We start from the raw sequence: 17,441 nt of genomic DNA, 5'->3' as shown, positions 1-17,441 counted from the left end.
TCTAATGCCTGCCATGCTGATTTATATTCTGCGGGGACTTGTGAAATAAAAATGTTAAAGATTAAACTTTAACCTACCCTGTCAAAGAGTGCAAAAAGTTGTCTCAAGACATCTGAAACAGGCAACTTCAAATACTCTGCAAATTCTTCAATTCCAATTCTTCCTCCTTTTGAGGAACTTGCAATAGCGGCATACTCATCCAAATGCTTTCGAATCCCATCCCAATCCAATCTAAACAAAGAGTTATGAAGACACGTTATTAGCCCTTCACAACCCACATGGACATTTTGTGAGTGCGATTTTATTCATCTGTCTGTGTTTGAAGTGTTAATATCTGAAAAGGAGAATAAAATGAATTATTTTAAAGCACATATTGGATATGATTACAGACTTCTGATTTTTTTTTAAGAGTATTAGCATAACTGTAATTATCCCAAGTATCTGAGAGAAAGAAAAGTAACTGGGAGGATGAGCAATGTGGTAGGATAATAAATGATTCCTGAGAAGAAAACAAGGACTCACATTTTAATCTAAATAGTACTTAGTAAGTCAACAATACTTACTGAGTTGTTTTAAAAAAAGATATAATTCTTGCTTTCAAGGTGTTTTCCAGCTGATAATGGGCTCACATTTCACAAAATGTTGTGATGGGGGATTCATTAGACTATGCACACTTCCTCCAATGTTAGTTATAAAAAACTTTAAAACCCTGGAAAATATACTGTGGCTTATATCACATCCTATAGAATTAAACAGGTGACTTAACACATACTTCTACATCTAAGTTCATTGACTAACTAAAGTTTTCATATCTATAGGCATATTGTAAAAATATAATATCACAACATTCTTATGTAGAAGATATAAATAGTATTTCCTACATCAATTATCAAAAAATATTCATTTTAAATCTTATTTATTTATTTATATGTGGCTGCACTGGGTCTTTGTTGCTGGACTCAGGCTTTCTCTAGTTGTGGTGAGGGCGGATGCTATTCTTCATTGCGGTGCCTGGGCTTCTCATTGTGGTGGCTTCTCTTGTTGCAGAGCATGAGCTCTAAGGCACATGGGCTTCAGTAGTTGTGGCTCATGGGCTCCAGAGCTCAGGCTCAGTAGTTATTGCCCGCAGGCTAAGTTGCTCCTTGGCATGTGGGATCTTCCCAGACCAGGGATCAAACCCATGCCCCCTGCACTGGCAGGCAGATTCTTAATCTAGACCACTACAGAAGCTCCCATAATATTTTTTTTATTTTTGAACTTTAATACAGTAACTGGTTCTGCAGCTCCCTCCAAGAGAGGATGCCAAGGTCTACTGAAGTAATAAATTCTGCAGATCCCTGATGCAGCTGAAAACAATGAACCGTAATCAGAGAGGGATGAGGAAGCTACACCTTCATACCATGAACTACAAAGGGAATGTTCTAAACAGTTTTAAACTAGATCATAAAATCACAAAGGAGTATTTTGCCTTAAAAAAAAACACAAAAAATTATGTGCCCAGAAGGAGAAGGTTGATCTAGGGAAGTATTTAAAATGTAATGATGATCAGAGTTGCTACTCTACAAGTCAATTCCTATTTCACATGAGAAGTTCTGACCACCTCATGCCAGTACTATATAACTGTGTCATCCTTCTCTTTTTTTATATGGACCGTTTTTAAAGTTTTCATTGAATTTTTAGAATATTGCTTCTGTTCTATGTTTTGATTTTTTGGCTGTGAGGCATGTGGGATCTTCACACCCCAACCAGGGGTGCACTCCAACCCCTGCATTGGAAGGCAAAGTCTTCGCCACTGGACAGCCGGGGAAGTCCCGATGCCATACTTCTCATAAGAAGGTGGCAGGACTGACTGACTGTTCTGAGCCATTCTGAGTAGAGAGGCAGATTTGTGCTGACCCATGTTTACTATCTCTTGTTCTCCCACTACTAACAAACATTTCTGAAGTAGCATTTCTTTAAAAAACAAAACTGTATAAACTAAATGGCTTTCCTAATAAACATCATGTAGGTTCTAGAGCTGGGCATTAATGAAACCAGAGAAAATAAACATACAGGATTTCAGATCTCTTTCAGACACCTTTAGGAAAGTGTGGTGATTTAAAAATATGCTTACTTCAATTTCCGGCTGATTTTGGTAAATTCCACCAACCCAGCTTCCATAGGCAGTGTCAACTGGCCGGCTGAAATCATCAATCTGCAGTCTTCGTAGGTGTGATCTGTTACTGGAATTTTCAGAGCTCTATAAAGTATTAAAAAGCAAACAAATTCAACTTTTTTAAAAAGGTGATGATTTTTCAGTAAGCTTGAATTGGTCAACAAACAGTAAATGGAAAAGTATTTACTACCTTTTGAACCAGTGGCTTTGGCTTGTTATTGCCAAAGACACATATTTCTTTACTTCACAGATTTACTGTGGCCCAAGTCAATCTCCTCATGTCTGTGTGCTCTGCCAGTTCACCATTTTTGTGTTTTGACTACAATGATAATAGTAGTTGACTTCAGTCCATGGAAAGTAATGAGAAAACTTAAGTTCAAGACTCTATGGAGTCTTTTACCAGCTGTGGAACTTTTGGCACTTAACCTAAGCCTCGCTGTTCTCATCTGTGCGTAGGAATAGACACTTCCTCCACTGGGTTACTGTGGGCTTCCTTAGTGGCTCAGTGGTAAAGAATCCACCTACAATGCAGGAGATGGCTGGAGCCACAGGTTTGATCACTGGGTCAAGAAGATCCCCTGGAGAAGGAAATGGCAACCCGCCATTTCCTTAAATAACCCTGGTTATTTCCTTAAAATAACCCGGGTTATTTTATAAAATATTTTAAATATTTCCTTAAAATAACCCAGGTTATTTTAAGGACCAACTAAGAATCCCTATGGACATGCTATTTAAACAGATAAATGACACCTAGATATTATAAGTGAATAGTTTATACAGATCACTAGTCATCTGCATTTTTTCATCTTTTAAGTTTGAAGATTGTCTTCTTGCTACCCAGCAATCTTCAAAAAATACTGAACAGAACTGATAATAGGATCATATTTCTTACAAACCTAAACACCCTCCCATCCTCAAAGAGGTGCACAACTCCAACTACCTCCCTCCTGCTCAGAGATCTACTAATAGGGAATCAGACTTGGCAAAAATACATATTAACAAGAACTTGAAAAGACACTTGAGTGACAAGAAGAACACCTGTGCAGTACAAATTTCCTGCAGATCCCTCTTGGCTAAAGTTTTATTCACACCTATTCAGTGACAATCATAACATTATGTCATCAGCTGTTATTTGATTTTGCTGAATCATGGCTAAGAACATTAAATTTTCAATGAATGCAATATGAATAAACATTTTTTTCTTACCTGCAACTAAGCTGTTTTGATTAATAACTATTTGGTGTAAAAAATATGAAGAATTAAAAAACACTTCAGGAATTATAACAGTGAACAGAACAAAACAGTCAAGAACTTGGGCTTTGGTAACATGACGTATGGCTCTGAATCCCAGTCAAGAGACTCACTTCCCTGGTGGCTCAGTGGTAAAGAACCTGCCTGCCAATGCAGGAGACCCAGGTTCAAGCCCTGGGTGGGGAAGTTCCCCTGGAGAAGGAAATGGCAACCCACTCCAGTATTCTTGCCTGGAAAATCCCATGGACAGAGGAGCCTGGCAGGCTACAGTCCATGGGGTCGTAGAAGAGTTGAACCTGACTTAGTGACGGAGCATGCATGCCAGAGACTCTCACTATCCACCGTGGTCTTGAACAAAACACTTTGCCCTCAGAGCCTCTGTTCCTCACCTGTCTCAGAGCTGCTGTGAAGATTATGTTACATAACACAAGTAAATGGTCTAGCACAGCGCTTGGTAAATATTTATTGGTGGTCGACCACCATGACTTACTTTGACTTCGCTCTTTTCCATTTCAAATGCATTCAACAAATACTTTCCTACTTGACTCTCATAATAACCAAAACCATGAGAAAGGCCAAGCAAGGATTAGAACTCCCACTTTTACACATGAGGAAAGGAGCCTTGGAGGGAACTTGTCCAAGCTTGTGCCACTAATTGAGGTCTTTCTTGCTCTTTTTTTTTTTTTTGGTCATCCTATGCAGCATATGGGATCTTAGTTCCCCAAACAGGAATTGAACCCGCACCACCTGTGCTGGAAGCACGGTGTCCTAACTACTGGACCACCAGGGAAATCTGCTTCCTTATTCTTTATCCAAGGCCCTTCTACCTCCACGCCTCCAAATCCAGGAAAAGGATGCTTAAACAAATCCTTCCTCTGTTTTTAGGCACACACACAAAAATGTTTTTAGACATTTCAGGAAGCCAAAATATCTCATATAAATTATGTCATTTCCTTTTACTTATCTTCCTTCCTAACTTTTGGACATAAGCTACTATGAAAACACAAGGGAAGAGGGAAGAAAACAATATCAAAGCAAATTTTGTAGCTGCTCAAGAAACTAGGTAAATCAACTACATGCTGGGACATAGAGTAACAAAACTTTTTCAGCCAAAGACTTAGACATTTATTTTTTTGAAAATAAAGTTAGTTTCCTGTGAAGTATTAATATATACAATATAAACATACTGATATAACGTATATAATCCTGTTTATAATGCCAAATTCAGCTATGAAGCTAAATTCAGAGTTCTCATTGCATTTTCACTAAGAGAATAAATACAGCTGGTTTCTTAGCTCCAAACCCACTGCTGGACATGACTGAGGGAGGTGGTGCTGGGAAAGCACGTACACACCTGGAGGGCTCTGAGACTGCCTGGGTGGTGGGGACAGTATTGGGTTGGCCAAAGAGTTCATTAGGGTTTTTGAGAAAAAATGAACTCAATATAACACTCTTTCATTATAGGAGGAGATTTATATAATCAGAAGAGCAATCAGTTAAAACTCATTTATGTGCAGGAAAACACTTGGCTTATGTTTTGCAGTTTCTAAATCCTAAATTACAGCCATCCCCTTAGTGAGGGTGACTTTTCCCCTTTTTTAGGTAGCTAGTGCATTCCTTGCAGACTTTTTCCTTTTCAGTGCTGTAATCATTTATGCCTTTGAAACACCCGGCCTCAGCAGCTACATGGAGGCTGAGAGGATAGAAGGTGGGTCATGGCACGAACTGCTCAGACCATCCTTTGTCTGATGGTGACAGGCCAGGTTGGGGGAATCCATCCTTTGGAAGTCACTGGCTGGTTTCTTCTGGGTCATGTACCCTTCCTGCTCCCATTCTGGCAGAGGCACATTTCCAATAGTTTGGGGTTACATCTGGGAAAATATTTATAGACTGTCTTACTGACTACATTCCTGGGCACATTCTTTTTCCTTACCAAAATGAGTTGGGGAATGAGGCCCTCAGAAAGAAAAAACAAAAACTTCAAACAATAGTAAATGTCATTTACCAATAATTTAAAAACTATTTATTGATTACAATCACATATAGATACTTACTCTGCCATTACATTCCGGATTGTACTGGCAAAAAGGACAGGATCACTTCTTTCTTCATCACTTGGTACTTGAACAGGCATAAACTGAAAGGCAAATAAACCTTTCCATTACAATTGTGAGGCCTAATACTTTAATTGCTAAATAAATTAGTTTATAAGCTGTCATTATATGAAATCCCCTGCCTTTCTAGCACACAGGTTACAAGATAGAATGTAAAGAATACACTGTGCTTGGACTCAGGAGATGTGAATTCAAGCTCTGGGTCTTTCTGTATGTTAACTATTATGACCTTTAAGTTTTCTGAACTGTCTCCTCAACTCTAAAAAGAGGGCTATGATCACCCACATCCCTGGTTGTGGTGAGGATGAAATGAGTCAATGTTTGGAATTCTGGAAGTCATAAAGCTGAAACTGCTCAGATCTTATTCTCAAAGCTGCCTTTTCTCCCACCCAGCCTTTGTGTTTGAAAATGTTATTAGGAGTAGCACTTTGTTCTTTGCAGTTTATCTTCTCTATCCATTCCTATATCAGTCATACTTTATCACTTGATCAAACTTTGTTTTATCATTTCTTCTGCTTATTTTTTAACCCTATGTGGGCTTTCTATCTTTTGTCTAACATCATGTTTTCCTTTATCATTTTAAATTTTACTTTTTTTCTCCACGTGATATTCTGTGATACCTCATTGATACTGTCCTTGTTTTTGATTATAGTCTTCTAACATTAACAAGGTTTTGGTACTGTATTTAAGTCATTTTAGATTTTTTGAGCACCTACTATGTAACAGGTAAGAACAGGACCCTAAATCCTGCTCTAAAGAAGATACATATTTTAATAGGGTAGACTGACACAACACACACTAACTATCATTACCCTTAATGATAGGGCTTAATTAACTTACTTAAAGTTATATAGGTCACATGACCAGGATTCAGCCCAAGGCCTGTCATATTTTACAACTCTCCTGGAGTATGAGCATGAGTGACAGGAAATGATTAATTTGGTCAAGGGGCTGAAAAAAGCAATCAAAGAGGTTTTACAGAAAAGCTAACACTTGATCTTGAGTTTTTGAGGATAAGCATGATCTTGTCAATAGCTGCTGCTGCTAAGTCGCTTCAGTCGTGTCCGACTCTGTGCAACCCCATAGACGGCAGCCCACCAGGCTCCCCTGTCCCTGGGATTCTCCAGGCAAGAACACTGGAGTGGGTTGCCATTTCCTTCTCCAATGCATGAAAGTGAAAAGTTAAAGTGAAGTTGCTCAGTCGTCCCCGACTCTTAGCGACCCCATGGACTGCAGCCCACCAGCCTCCTCAGCCCATAGGATTTTCCAGGCAAGAGTGCTGGAGTGGGGTGCCATTGCCTTCTCCTGTCAATAGCTACTGTTCATCAATTATGAACCAGGCACCATGCTAAGTGTTTAATATGTATTGTTTTATTTCACTAATCCTTTCAATTCTAGTCATAAGGAATTGGGGTTCACAAAGATGAAATGAATTGCTCAAGATTTCATGGCTCATTTCCATTTAAAAAGTACTGCTTAGGCACCTGGTATCTTCCAGGTACTGCACTAAGCCTTGAGAACATGACACGAAAGTTCTGCACTCAAGGAGGTCTTCATGCAGTGGGAGAGAAATGTATGATACAGTGAACTAAGTGCACAATAAGAATTACCATCCTTCAAGCACCTACTGTGTGCTGGGTAGTTTATATGCGGTTTAAAAAAAAATTAACTTCTACTGGAGTGTAGTTGCTTTATAATTGTGTTGGTGTCTACTGTACAGCAAAGCAAATCAGTTACAGGTATACAAATATCCCCTCTTTTTTGGATTTCCTTCTCATTGAGGTCACCACAGAGCACTGAGTAGAGTTCCCTGTGCTATACAGTAGGTTCTCCCCTATTTTAAACATAGTATCAATAGTGTATATATCTCAATCCCAGTCTCCTAATTCATCCCACCCTATTTCCGTTCCCCCCAACCCATACGTTTGTTCTCTGTGTCTGTGTCTCTATTTCTGTTTTGCAAATAAGATCATCTATATCATTTTTATAGATTCCACATATATGCAATAATATATGATATTTATTTTTCTCTTTCTGACTTATTTCATTCTGTATGACAGTCTCTAGGTCCATCCGCATCTCTACAAATGACTCAATTTCGTTCCTTTATATGGCTGAGTAATATTCCATTGTCTATATGTACATCTTCTTTATCCATTCCTATATAAAGGGTTTTATGTGATGAACTCTTTCAACAATTTCATGAGGCAAATTCTCCCCATTTCCCTTTGATAGGTAAAGAATGTGGCTCTGAGAGGTTAAACAATATAGCTAAGGTCACACACAAATGACCAGGTCACAGCTTGAAAGAAAAGTAAAGATTTGTATAAATAACACCACTTTCGGACTCACACAGATCTGTTTTCAAGCCTGTTAATCATATTTAAGAAGCCTACGGGCAATGGTGACTCAGAGATAAAGTTTGAACAAGGGAGTTAAATGACCAGGTCCAAGTTTTTGAGCAGTAACTTCAGTGGCAGGGAGTGGATAACCAAAGGGGAAGAGGCTCAGAGCAGGGAGGAGCCCTGGAGACAACTGCAATCAACGTGAGTGATGGTAATAACATGAGCAGAGGGAGGGAGGATGTAGAGGCCAGAATGGACCCAAGGGACATTTTTAGGATAAAATGGACAGAAATCATAGGATAATGTCACTTTACTTCTCACATTTTTTTTTTAACATCCTCTTCAAGAGGACAATGTCACAGTACGGAGACAGCATGGGCCTGGGTTGACGCCTTGGCTCTGCTATGCGAGATCCTGGAAAAGTCATTTAGCCTTTATAGGCCTCAATTACCTCTACTGTCAAAGGAGAAAAATTGACTAGATTCCGTCCTTTTCAACTGCACTTCTAAGTCTAGCTTTTCACTTAGTACCCAGTCATTCTTTAAGCTGGAAAAATAAACTAAGCCACCAGAGGTCCCCACATCACTTATATATCCAGAGCAACAAACAATGCAAATAAATATTTCCAAAAGTTCCCTCCATCATGTTCAAGTTAAAATCTCTTACAGTTGCTTGGGATAAAATCCAAGGAAGAAAACTATGTTAAAAGAGATGTTCACAGAAAAACTAACAAAATAATATGATCAATTAAAATTTTAAATTGTCGAATAACTATTCATTTTTAAAAAGCCAAAAGATCATTTATAATACACTTGATTGGTGGGTCATAAAAGCACATATTGAAAACCCTAAAAAAATAAATTGCTGTTACACTGCTAACCGAACACAATACAAAGAACTATGAGTTTGGTTGCTTTTAGTGCAGGAAGTATTTTCCACAAAAACAAATTCCACTAACAGTCCAAAATAATTAACAGCCTGGATTTGACACTCATAGGTCTTGGAGGCCCCCAACCCTTCTGAGAAGCCATTCAGTGGAAATTCTAAAAAGTCACTTCTCCTTGGAGAAGACTTTGTCCTCTATATCACATTTCCAATTTGTACAAAGTCATTCAAGGTTCACTGCATTAACATATCTTTTATTTGGAAGGAAGATCAGCCATAGAGAGGGTAACATGATTGCCATTATCTATCACTGAACCCTAATACACACCTAAATACCCCAGTGATCCCAACCACAAATTTTCTACCTTTATCTTCTCTTGCTATCCTCAGTATCCACACTGATGGCCTATCTTGATTTCACAGCCCCTTCACCTAGCCATAGATACCCTTCTCAACTCCGCCTTGGCCATTCTGATCTCCTCCTCTGACAAGGTTTTCCATGAGACTTTCTCATTATCTATCAGTGTTTACTCCTCCCTTAACCTAGTTATGCAGAAACTCCAAGAACCTGATGGTCTCTTTCAGCACCTATTCATCCCTCTCTATCCATCCCCTCCTGGCAACATCTGTCTGCCTGTCTACACTGGACTTTGGGAGTCAGACACTTCTATATGAACTTTCTGTCACCTAAATCTGCCACTTCCGCCACATGCAGGGTGCTAATCACATGCTCAGTCAACTCTCCTCATCCTGCCTTCCTACTCCTGTTAGAGAGTGATGCTAACTGAGAGATGCTCAGCAAAGGTACAAAACCTCATTGGCTGAGGCTACTACAAATTCATGTTCAAGTCCTTGGAGCTGCTTGAAAAATTATGTAATTTCTCAAGGTGACCATGCTGGCTCCAAATATAAAAGTACTTTTTTGGGAATTCCCTGGCAGTCCAGTGGTTAGGACGCCACACTTCCACTGTAGGGGACATGGATTCAATCCCTGGTCAGGGAACTAAGATCCCACATGCTGCAATGAGACAAAAAATTTTTTTTGTTTCTTATATTGAAGATCTTTTATCCTTCTAGTTTGTGCAGGTGGGCCAAAATATGTGATCTTAACACCAAGTCTGTTTTTTTTTTTATTGTCGATGTGATGGGCGAGGATCAAGTTACTTAAATCGAACCTCACTGCTGCTTGGAAGTCCTCTTATGTCCCTCTTTGACCTGCTGCCATGCTATTTTCCTGTTTCAAACATGGTCCTTGTGTCTCAAGTTGCAATTCCACTTTCATTTCAATGACACTTCATTTTCAACTTTAGAAAGAAGGCAGTGAAGGAGTTCAGGACATGCCATACCAAATATGCCTCTTAGATATATTATTTTAAGCTGAAGACACTTAAAAACAGCAATGGAGGGAGAGGCTTTCTCTGAACTCCCCTTATCTGCCTATGACAGATCTTACAAAAAGAACTTAATTGTCCTAAATCTCCTCCTAGTGAATTTCATCATACAGGCAAGACTGACTCTCATCAGAGGGGAGGAGACCAGAAGGCAACATCACACCCAAACTTTATCACACACCATCACATCTCCCATCTATTCTAAGAGCCTACTGTTCTTTCTTAAAAATCATTTATTCTCCCCTAAGTGGCCTATGCCCTTCCTCCCCTGCTTTTATTATTAATAATAAGGTATGCTGCTGCTGCTGTCACTAAGTCGCTTCAGTCGTGTCTGACTCTGTGTGTCCCCATAGACAGCAGCCCACCAGGCTCCCCCGTCCCTGGGATTCTCCAGGCAAGAACACTGGAGTGGGTTGCCATTTCCTTCTCCAGTGCATGAAAATGAAAAGTGAAAGTGAAGTCACTCAGTCGTGTCCAACTTTTAGCAACCCCATGGACTGCGGCCCACCAGGCTCCTCTGCCCATGGGAAATAATAAGGTATACAAGCTCTCAAATCTCACTTTTTTTGGGTATTCACTTTTTATCCCCTGTGATGCCCTTATGCATACCATATGAAAAGTTAATAAATCTGTATATATCTTTTCTGCTGTTAATCAGCCTGTTGTCAGTTTATTTCATAGACCCAGGAATCAAACCTGGATGGGGAGAGGGAAATCTCTCCTCCCCTACAGCATCCCATGTGAACTTCAATTCACTTTCCCACTGCACCTGAGATAGGCTCCCCAGGTCCATTCCCCTCCTCACTGCAATCTTCTCTCCTCCCTCACCCTATTTACTCTGTACCATTTTGACCCAGACGAGGAGGAGGTCAGAGTCTAACTGGACTGCTTCCCACACTAGCATCCTTTGTACTTTTGGTCCCAAAAGTACCTCCTCAAGGGCCTTAGACTCCACACAAGATTAAGCCCCAATTCTCCCAAGCATTGTTTAAGGCTCTCTGTTACCCAGAGCCAGTCTTTTGCATGAATACTCTGAACCAGTAAAGCTGGTTTATTCGTTGTTTAATGACCACATGAGCACAATCCTTTCATTAAATAAATGATGACAAGAGGAAGATTGATTAGTAATGATACTACAATCAATCTTTTCCTCCTCTAAGTAACAGAAAAGGATTTTAACAGGTGAATCTTTAGAAATGTGCAGTTCTTTGAAATAGTGCCATTTGCAGAGACGTAGATAGACCTAGGGCTTGTCATACAGAGTGAAGTAAGTCAGAAAGAGAAAAACAAACACTATATAATATCACTTATATTTGGGATCTAGAAAAATGGTACAGATGAACTTGTTTGCAAAGCAAAAATAATCATAACCATTGGACCACCAGGGAAGTCCCTTGTGAGAGTCTTGAGCCATGGTGCACATATACTTAGTGCCTGGCGGGCCTCTGGGATACATTTTGCAATTACAGCCCACCAGTGAAGAATTCGGAGAAGGCGATGGCACCCAACTCCAGTACTCTTGCCTGGAAAATCCCAGGGACATGGATGGAGGAGCCTGGTAGGCTGCAGTCCATGGGGTCGCGAAGAGTCTGACATGACTGAGCGACTTCACTTTCACTTTTCATGTTCATGCATTGCAGAAGGAAATGGCAACCCACTCCAGTGTTCTTGCCTGGAGAATCCCAGGGACAGGGGAGCCTAGTGGGCTGCTGTCTATGGGGTCGCACAGAGTTGGACATAACTGAAGCGACTTAGCAGCAGCAGCAGTGAGGAATTAACATATTCAAAAGTCATAAAGTAGCTAGGAGTTCCCTGGGTGAAAGGCAGACTCATAAACTTCAAATAACAATTAAAATAAGAATTTGGGCTTCTGGGTACGCAGTGGTAAAGAATCCATCTGCCAGTGAATGAGATGCAGGTTTGATCCCTGAGTTGGAAGACTCCCTGGAGAAGGAAATGGCAACTCACTCCAGTATTCTTGCCTGGGAAATCCCACGGACAGTGGAGCCTGGTGGGCTACAGTCCATGGGGTCACAGAAGAGTTGCACACGACTAAGCGACTAAACAACAACAACAAAAACAAGAATACCCAATTTGAACTCCACAAATTTCCATCTTCAATTCTTACACCTCAAATCCCTACCTATTCAGCTGTTTTCAACTGGTTGAAAGCTATTTTGAGTGTGAAGTTATCGAACAAAGGATATATTCTTTGCTTTGCAGAAAATATTATCTGAATAGTCTAAGAACTGGTAGGAGGATGCAAATGCTGTAATTGAAAAGAAAGAAAGCAAGCCCCTACCCAAAAAGGAAATGTGGTAACAATGGTCAGGGCAAAAGCACGAGGAATTTGCATACCTCTGTTGTAACAGAATTTGACCACTGATATGTGTGCTAGACGAAAAAAATGAACAGTTCTGTGTGCATTTCCACATCTACTGCCAGATCTTAGCTAAAGAGGGGTAACTTAAGAGGAAGGAACTCTATATATAGTTATAGGCTCCTCTGTCCATGGGATTTTGCAGGCAAGAGTACTTCCCCTGGAAAAGGAAAAGGCAACCCACTGTAGTATTCTTGCCTGGAAAATCTCATGGACAGAGGAGTCTGGCAGGCTACAATCCATGGGACTGCAAAGAGCCAGACATGAATGAGTGACTTCTCACACACATATATAAAAACAGTATCTCTGAATTTGCAGGGAAGATAGTATGGCTGTTTTATGTTTGGGTTTTCTTTTTCTTTTTAGATAAAGAAAACAGGGCTAGCTATCTGAGAAGCTATTCAAGAAGGAAGAGCAGTGCTCGGAGTACTTAGAAGTAATAAGATATTTCTTTCCACAAGGTTTCCCAAAATGCTATTCTATGGAACACTGGTTCTAGGAGGTTTCCAGAGAGAAAAGGGGTTCAGTGGTCAAACATTTCAAAGGCACTGAGAAGTCTCAGAAAAAGAAATCTGATTCATTTGCTTCTCCTCATAGTTTCTAAACTTATTAGGATACAGATGAATAAATTTGTATATATCTTTTCCGCTGTTAATCTGCTTGTTGTCAGTTTATTTCATAGACTCAGGAAATTGAACCTGTTTCTCTAGAAACATCTAAGATCTAGTGTTTTCTGGTCACATGGAGAGATACTGAGCTGGTTATAAAAGTGGGGAAGTGTGACATGTAATTAATAAACAAGTATTTTCATGGCAGGCAAGCAACCTGCAAGTCTCAAGAAAAATTTCATTGTAGTCAAACTCACTCTGACATAATTTGAGCTCCTACAACATTTGGCATTACTGACATCTAAATGGCTGAATAACCAAGCTATCCAACAAGGTAAAATAAGATTCTTATAACTTAAATTCCACAGTCTTGTCACTTAGAGCACTGGCCCCCACTCAGGACTCTGAATTACATATACAAACTTAAGGTTTTCATTACAAAAGCTGTGGATGCAATTGGAAAATCCAAGCAAAAATCTGGAGAACCACTATTGTGATCCTCTCTTCAGAAGCTACCTAAGGGTATCACCAAAGCCAACAAGATTCTGAACTCAAAGGCCCATTATTCCATGTCATCCCTAGAAACTAAGCAGAGTTCTTGGAATCAATCTTCAAAGTCTTAAAAATCTGGTCAGAATTTTCAGAATATTCTATTTATTCCTCCACTCCCCACATGCCACTGTCACTGAACGTGAAAAAGTGTCCTGTGAATGATGATATGAGCTACCTTTATGGCTCTTCTGCCTTAATGGCTCACATAACACGATTTCTTCAGGTTTTCCATGTACAGACTATTCTAAAAATGAGAGTTTCTGACTCTGTGCCTCTCTCACAATCTCTCAGATTTCACAGAACATAAATCTTCAAGAAGCTGAGGGGTTCCACCAGCTACTGTAGCTCCTTTGGTCAGGATGTGAAGGCTTATCATGAAACTTGGCAGAGGTCAGCATTCAGTTCAGTTGTTGCTCAGTTGTGTCTGACTCTTTGTGACCCCATGGACCACAGCATGCCAGGCCTCCCTGTCCATCACCAACTCCTGGAGTTTACCCAAACTCATGTCCATTGAGTCGGTGCCATCCAACCATCTCATCTTCTGTCATCCCCTTCTCCTCCAGCCCTCAATCTTTCCCAGCATCAGGGTCTTTTCCAATGAGTCAGCTCTTTGTATCAGGTGGCCAGAGTATTGGAGTTTCAGCTTTAGCATCAGTCCTTCCAATGAACACTCAGGAATGATCTCCTTTAAGATGGACTGATTGGATCTCCTTGCAGTCCAAGGGACTCTCAAGAGTCTTCTCCAACACTACAGTTCAAAAGCATCAATTCTTCAGTGCTCAGCTTTCTTTATAGTCCAAATCTCACATCCATACATGACCACTGGAAAAACCATAGCCTTGACTAAACGGACCTTTGTTGGCAGAGTGATGTCTCTGCTTTTCAATATGCTATCTAGGTTGGTCATAACTTTCCTTCCAAGGAGTAAGCGTCTTTTAATTTCATGGCTGCAATCACCATCTGCAGTGATTTTGGAGCCCAAAAAAATAAAGTCTGACACTGTTTCCACTGTTTCCCCATCTATTTCCCATGAAGTGATGGACCCGATGCCATGATCTTCGTTTTCTGAATGTTGAGCTTTAAGCCAACTTTTTCACTCTCCTCTTTCACCTTCATCAAGAGGTTCTTTAGTTCTTCTTCACTTTCTGCCATAAGGGTGGTGTCATCTGCATATCTGAGGTTATTGATATTTCTCCCCGCAATCTTGATTCCAGCTTGTGCTTCCTCCAGCCCAGCGTTTCTTATGATGTACTCTGCATATAAGTTAAATAAGCAGGGTGACAATATGCAGCCTTGATATACTCCTTTTCCTATTTGGAACCATTCTATTGTTCCATGTCCAGTTCTAACTATTGTTTCCTGACCTGTATATAGGTTTCTCAAGAGGCCGGTCAGATGGTCTGGTATTCCCATCTCTTTCAGAATTTTCCACAGTTTATTGTGATCCACACAGTCAAAGGCTTTGGCATAGTCAATAAAGCAGAAGTAGATGTTTTTCTGGAATTCTCTTGCTTTTTCGATGATCCAGTGGATGTTAGCAATTTGATCTCTGGTTCCTCTGCCTTTTCTAAAACCAGCTTGAATATCTGGAAGTTCACAGTTCACATATTCCTGAAGCCTGGCTTGGAGAATTTTGAGCATTACTTTGCTAGCATGTGAGATGAGTGGAATTGTGCGGTAGTTTGAGCATTCTTTGGCATTGCCTTTCTTTGGGATTGGAATGAAAACTGACCTTTTCCAGTCCTGTGGCCACTGCTGAGTTTTCCAAATTTGCTGGCATATTGAGTGCAGCACTTTCACAGCATCATCTTTCAGGATTTGAAATAGCTCAACTGGAATTCCATCACCTCCACAAACTTTCTTTGTAGTGATGCTTTCTAAGGCCCACTTGACTTCACATTCCAGGATGTCTGGCTCTAGATGAGTGATCACACCATCGTGATTATCTGGGTCATGAAGATCTTTTATGTAAAGTTCTTCTGTGTATTCTTGCCACCTCTTCTTAATGTCTTCTGCTTCTGTTAGGTCCATACCATTTCTGTCCTTTATTGATCCCATTTTTGCATGAAATGTTCCCTTGGTGTTTCTAATTTTCTTGAAGAAATCTCTAGTCTTTCCATTCTGTTATTTCCTCTATTTCTTTGCACTGATCACTGAGGAAGGCTTTCTTATCTCTCCTTTCTATTCTTTGGAACTTCGCATTCAAATGTGTATATCTTTCCTTTTCTCCTTTGCTTTTCGCTTCTCTTCTTTTCACAGCTATTTGTAAGGCCTCCTCAGACAGCCATTTTGCTTTTTTGCATTTCTTTTTCTTGTGGATGGTCTTGATCCCTGTCTCCTGTACAATGTCACGAACCTCTGTCCACAGTTCATCAGGCACTCTGTCTATCAGATCTAGTCCCTTAAATCTATTTGTCAGCATTAAAAGGAATAAAAAGATAGGAGTGAGCGATGAAAACATGGCCAACCATGGTGGTGACATGTTCGAAATTCCCAGAAGCTAGGAAGTTGTGCTTCCTAACACAAGTTTAAGGGCTAGTTCTGACAGCTTGGGTTTAGATACACAATTTGAAAAAGAACAGGGCTTATTTTCAAGGTGGCAAACTTAACTCCCAATCTTTCTACATCTGATCTCTCCAGACTGAAAATTCACTATGATAAGAAAGGCCAAACCACAAGTTTCAAGGCTACATTTTGAACCACTTACCTCAACTTCCACCCTTGTGAAGGGCTGGCACCAAGTAAGCACACAAAGTTGAATGCTGAGGAGAAAAGAGAGAAGGCCATTTTTATGTGGTAACACAAGTACTATCTAATATTGCTCAACCATCCTTTCCTGACAAACAAGCAACGTTTGTCACTCTTTGTACATATTCTGCATTTATAAATGCCAGTCTGCTGCTTTACCACTTTTTGGGCTTAGAGACCTATTCTTTTTAAAATATTTTAAATTTTTTATTACATTCTTTTTAATATTCTTTTCCTTTATGGTTTATCATGTGCTCAGTTGCTCTGTCATGTCTGACTCTTTGCAATCCCACGGATTGTAGCCCAACAGACTCCTCTGTCTTGGGATTTCCTAAAAATACTGGAGTGGATTGTCATTTCCTTCTCCAGGGGATATTCCTGACCCAGGGAATGAACCTGTGTCTTGCATCTTCTACACTGGCAGGCAAATTCTTTATCACTACGCCACCTGGGAAGCCCCCATGGTTTACCATAGGATTTTTTTTAATTGGAGGATAGAGAACTATTCTTGATATTCAAAAGTTAAATTGCCAAACACAATACCAAATATGTATTTGTGGGTCAGAGCCACAGCTCAGCAGAAGGAACCCCAAATTTGAAGTCTCTTTGACAACTAATACTCCTAGACCTAGAGAAAACTACTCACAGTCACATTTTAAGATATAGTAATTTGTCTACAGAAAAACTCCTGAGTAGAATATTATGTTACTAAATTATTTTTAATAGTGAAAAAAAAAATGTGGGCCCACAAAAATAAAAGCCAATCCACATTATCTCTCATTAAGTAAGTTTTTCTTTAATGATTAACAGAGAGCTTTGGAATTCAATGATTTAATATTGATTTGAAAATTCTGAACACTATTAAAACAAAATGAAACCACACACCACATCTCTTGAAACTCGACTTGTCCACACTACAGACAAACCAAACAGCATTTCTTATGGAATTCTCAAGGACAATTGGGGAAACTGATTTGGACATAACAGACACAGTGCTAAATATAACATGATG

General features: G+C 39.9%; 1 protein-coding gene and 1 non-coding gene across 2 annotated transcripts in view; one reads left to right on the top strand and one right to left on the bottom strand.

The window, feature by feature from the left end:
- LPCAT2 (lysophosphatidylcholine acyltransferase 2) overlaps nt 1-17,441 on the bottom strand; it is a 65,088-nt gene that overhangs the window by 31,817 nt on the left and 15,830 nt on the right. Inside the window, exons 8-11 of the mRNA XM_006053679.3 lie at nt 16,389-16,443; nt 5,461-5,543; nt 2,114-2,239; nt 78-231 (exon numbers count right to left, since the gene is read on the bottom strand). Of these exons, the coding sequence (XP_006053741.1) occupies nt 78-231; nt 2,114-2,239; nt 5,461-5,543; nt 16,389-16,443 (418 nt within the window). The remainder of the gene's footprint in view (nt 1-77; nt 232-2,113; nt 2,240-5,460; nt 5,544-16,388; nt 16,444-17,441) is intronic.
- Nucleotides 3,521-3,592, top strand: TRNAG-GCC. The gene has a single exon. It is a non-coding gene; the product is annotated as a tRNA-Gly (tRNA).

Source organism: Bubalus bubalis, chromosome 18 (assembly GCF_019923935.1).
Source record: "Bubalus bubalis isolate 160015118507 breed Murrah chromosome 18, NDDB_SH_1, whole genome shotgun sequence".
NCBI classification, from domain to species: domain Eukaryota; kingdom Metazoa; phylum Chordata; class Mammalia; order Artiodactyla; family Bovidae; genus Bubalus; species Bubalus bubalis.
Note: the sequence above shows the minus strand (reverse complement) of the source record. Positions and strands in the feature narration are given on the sequence as shown.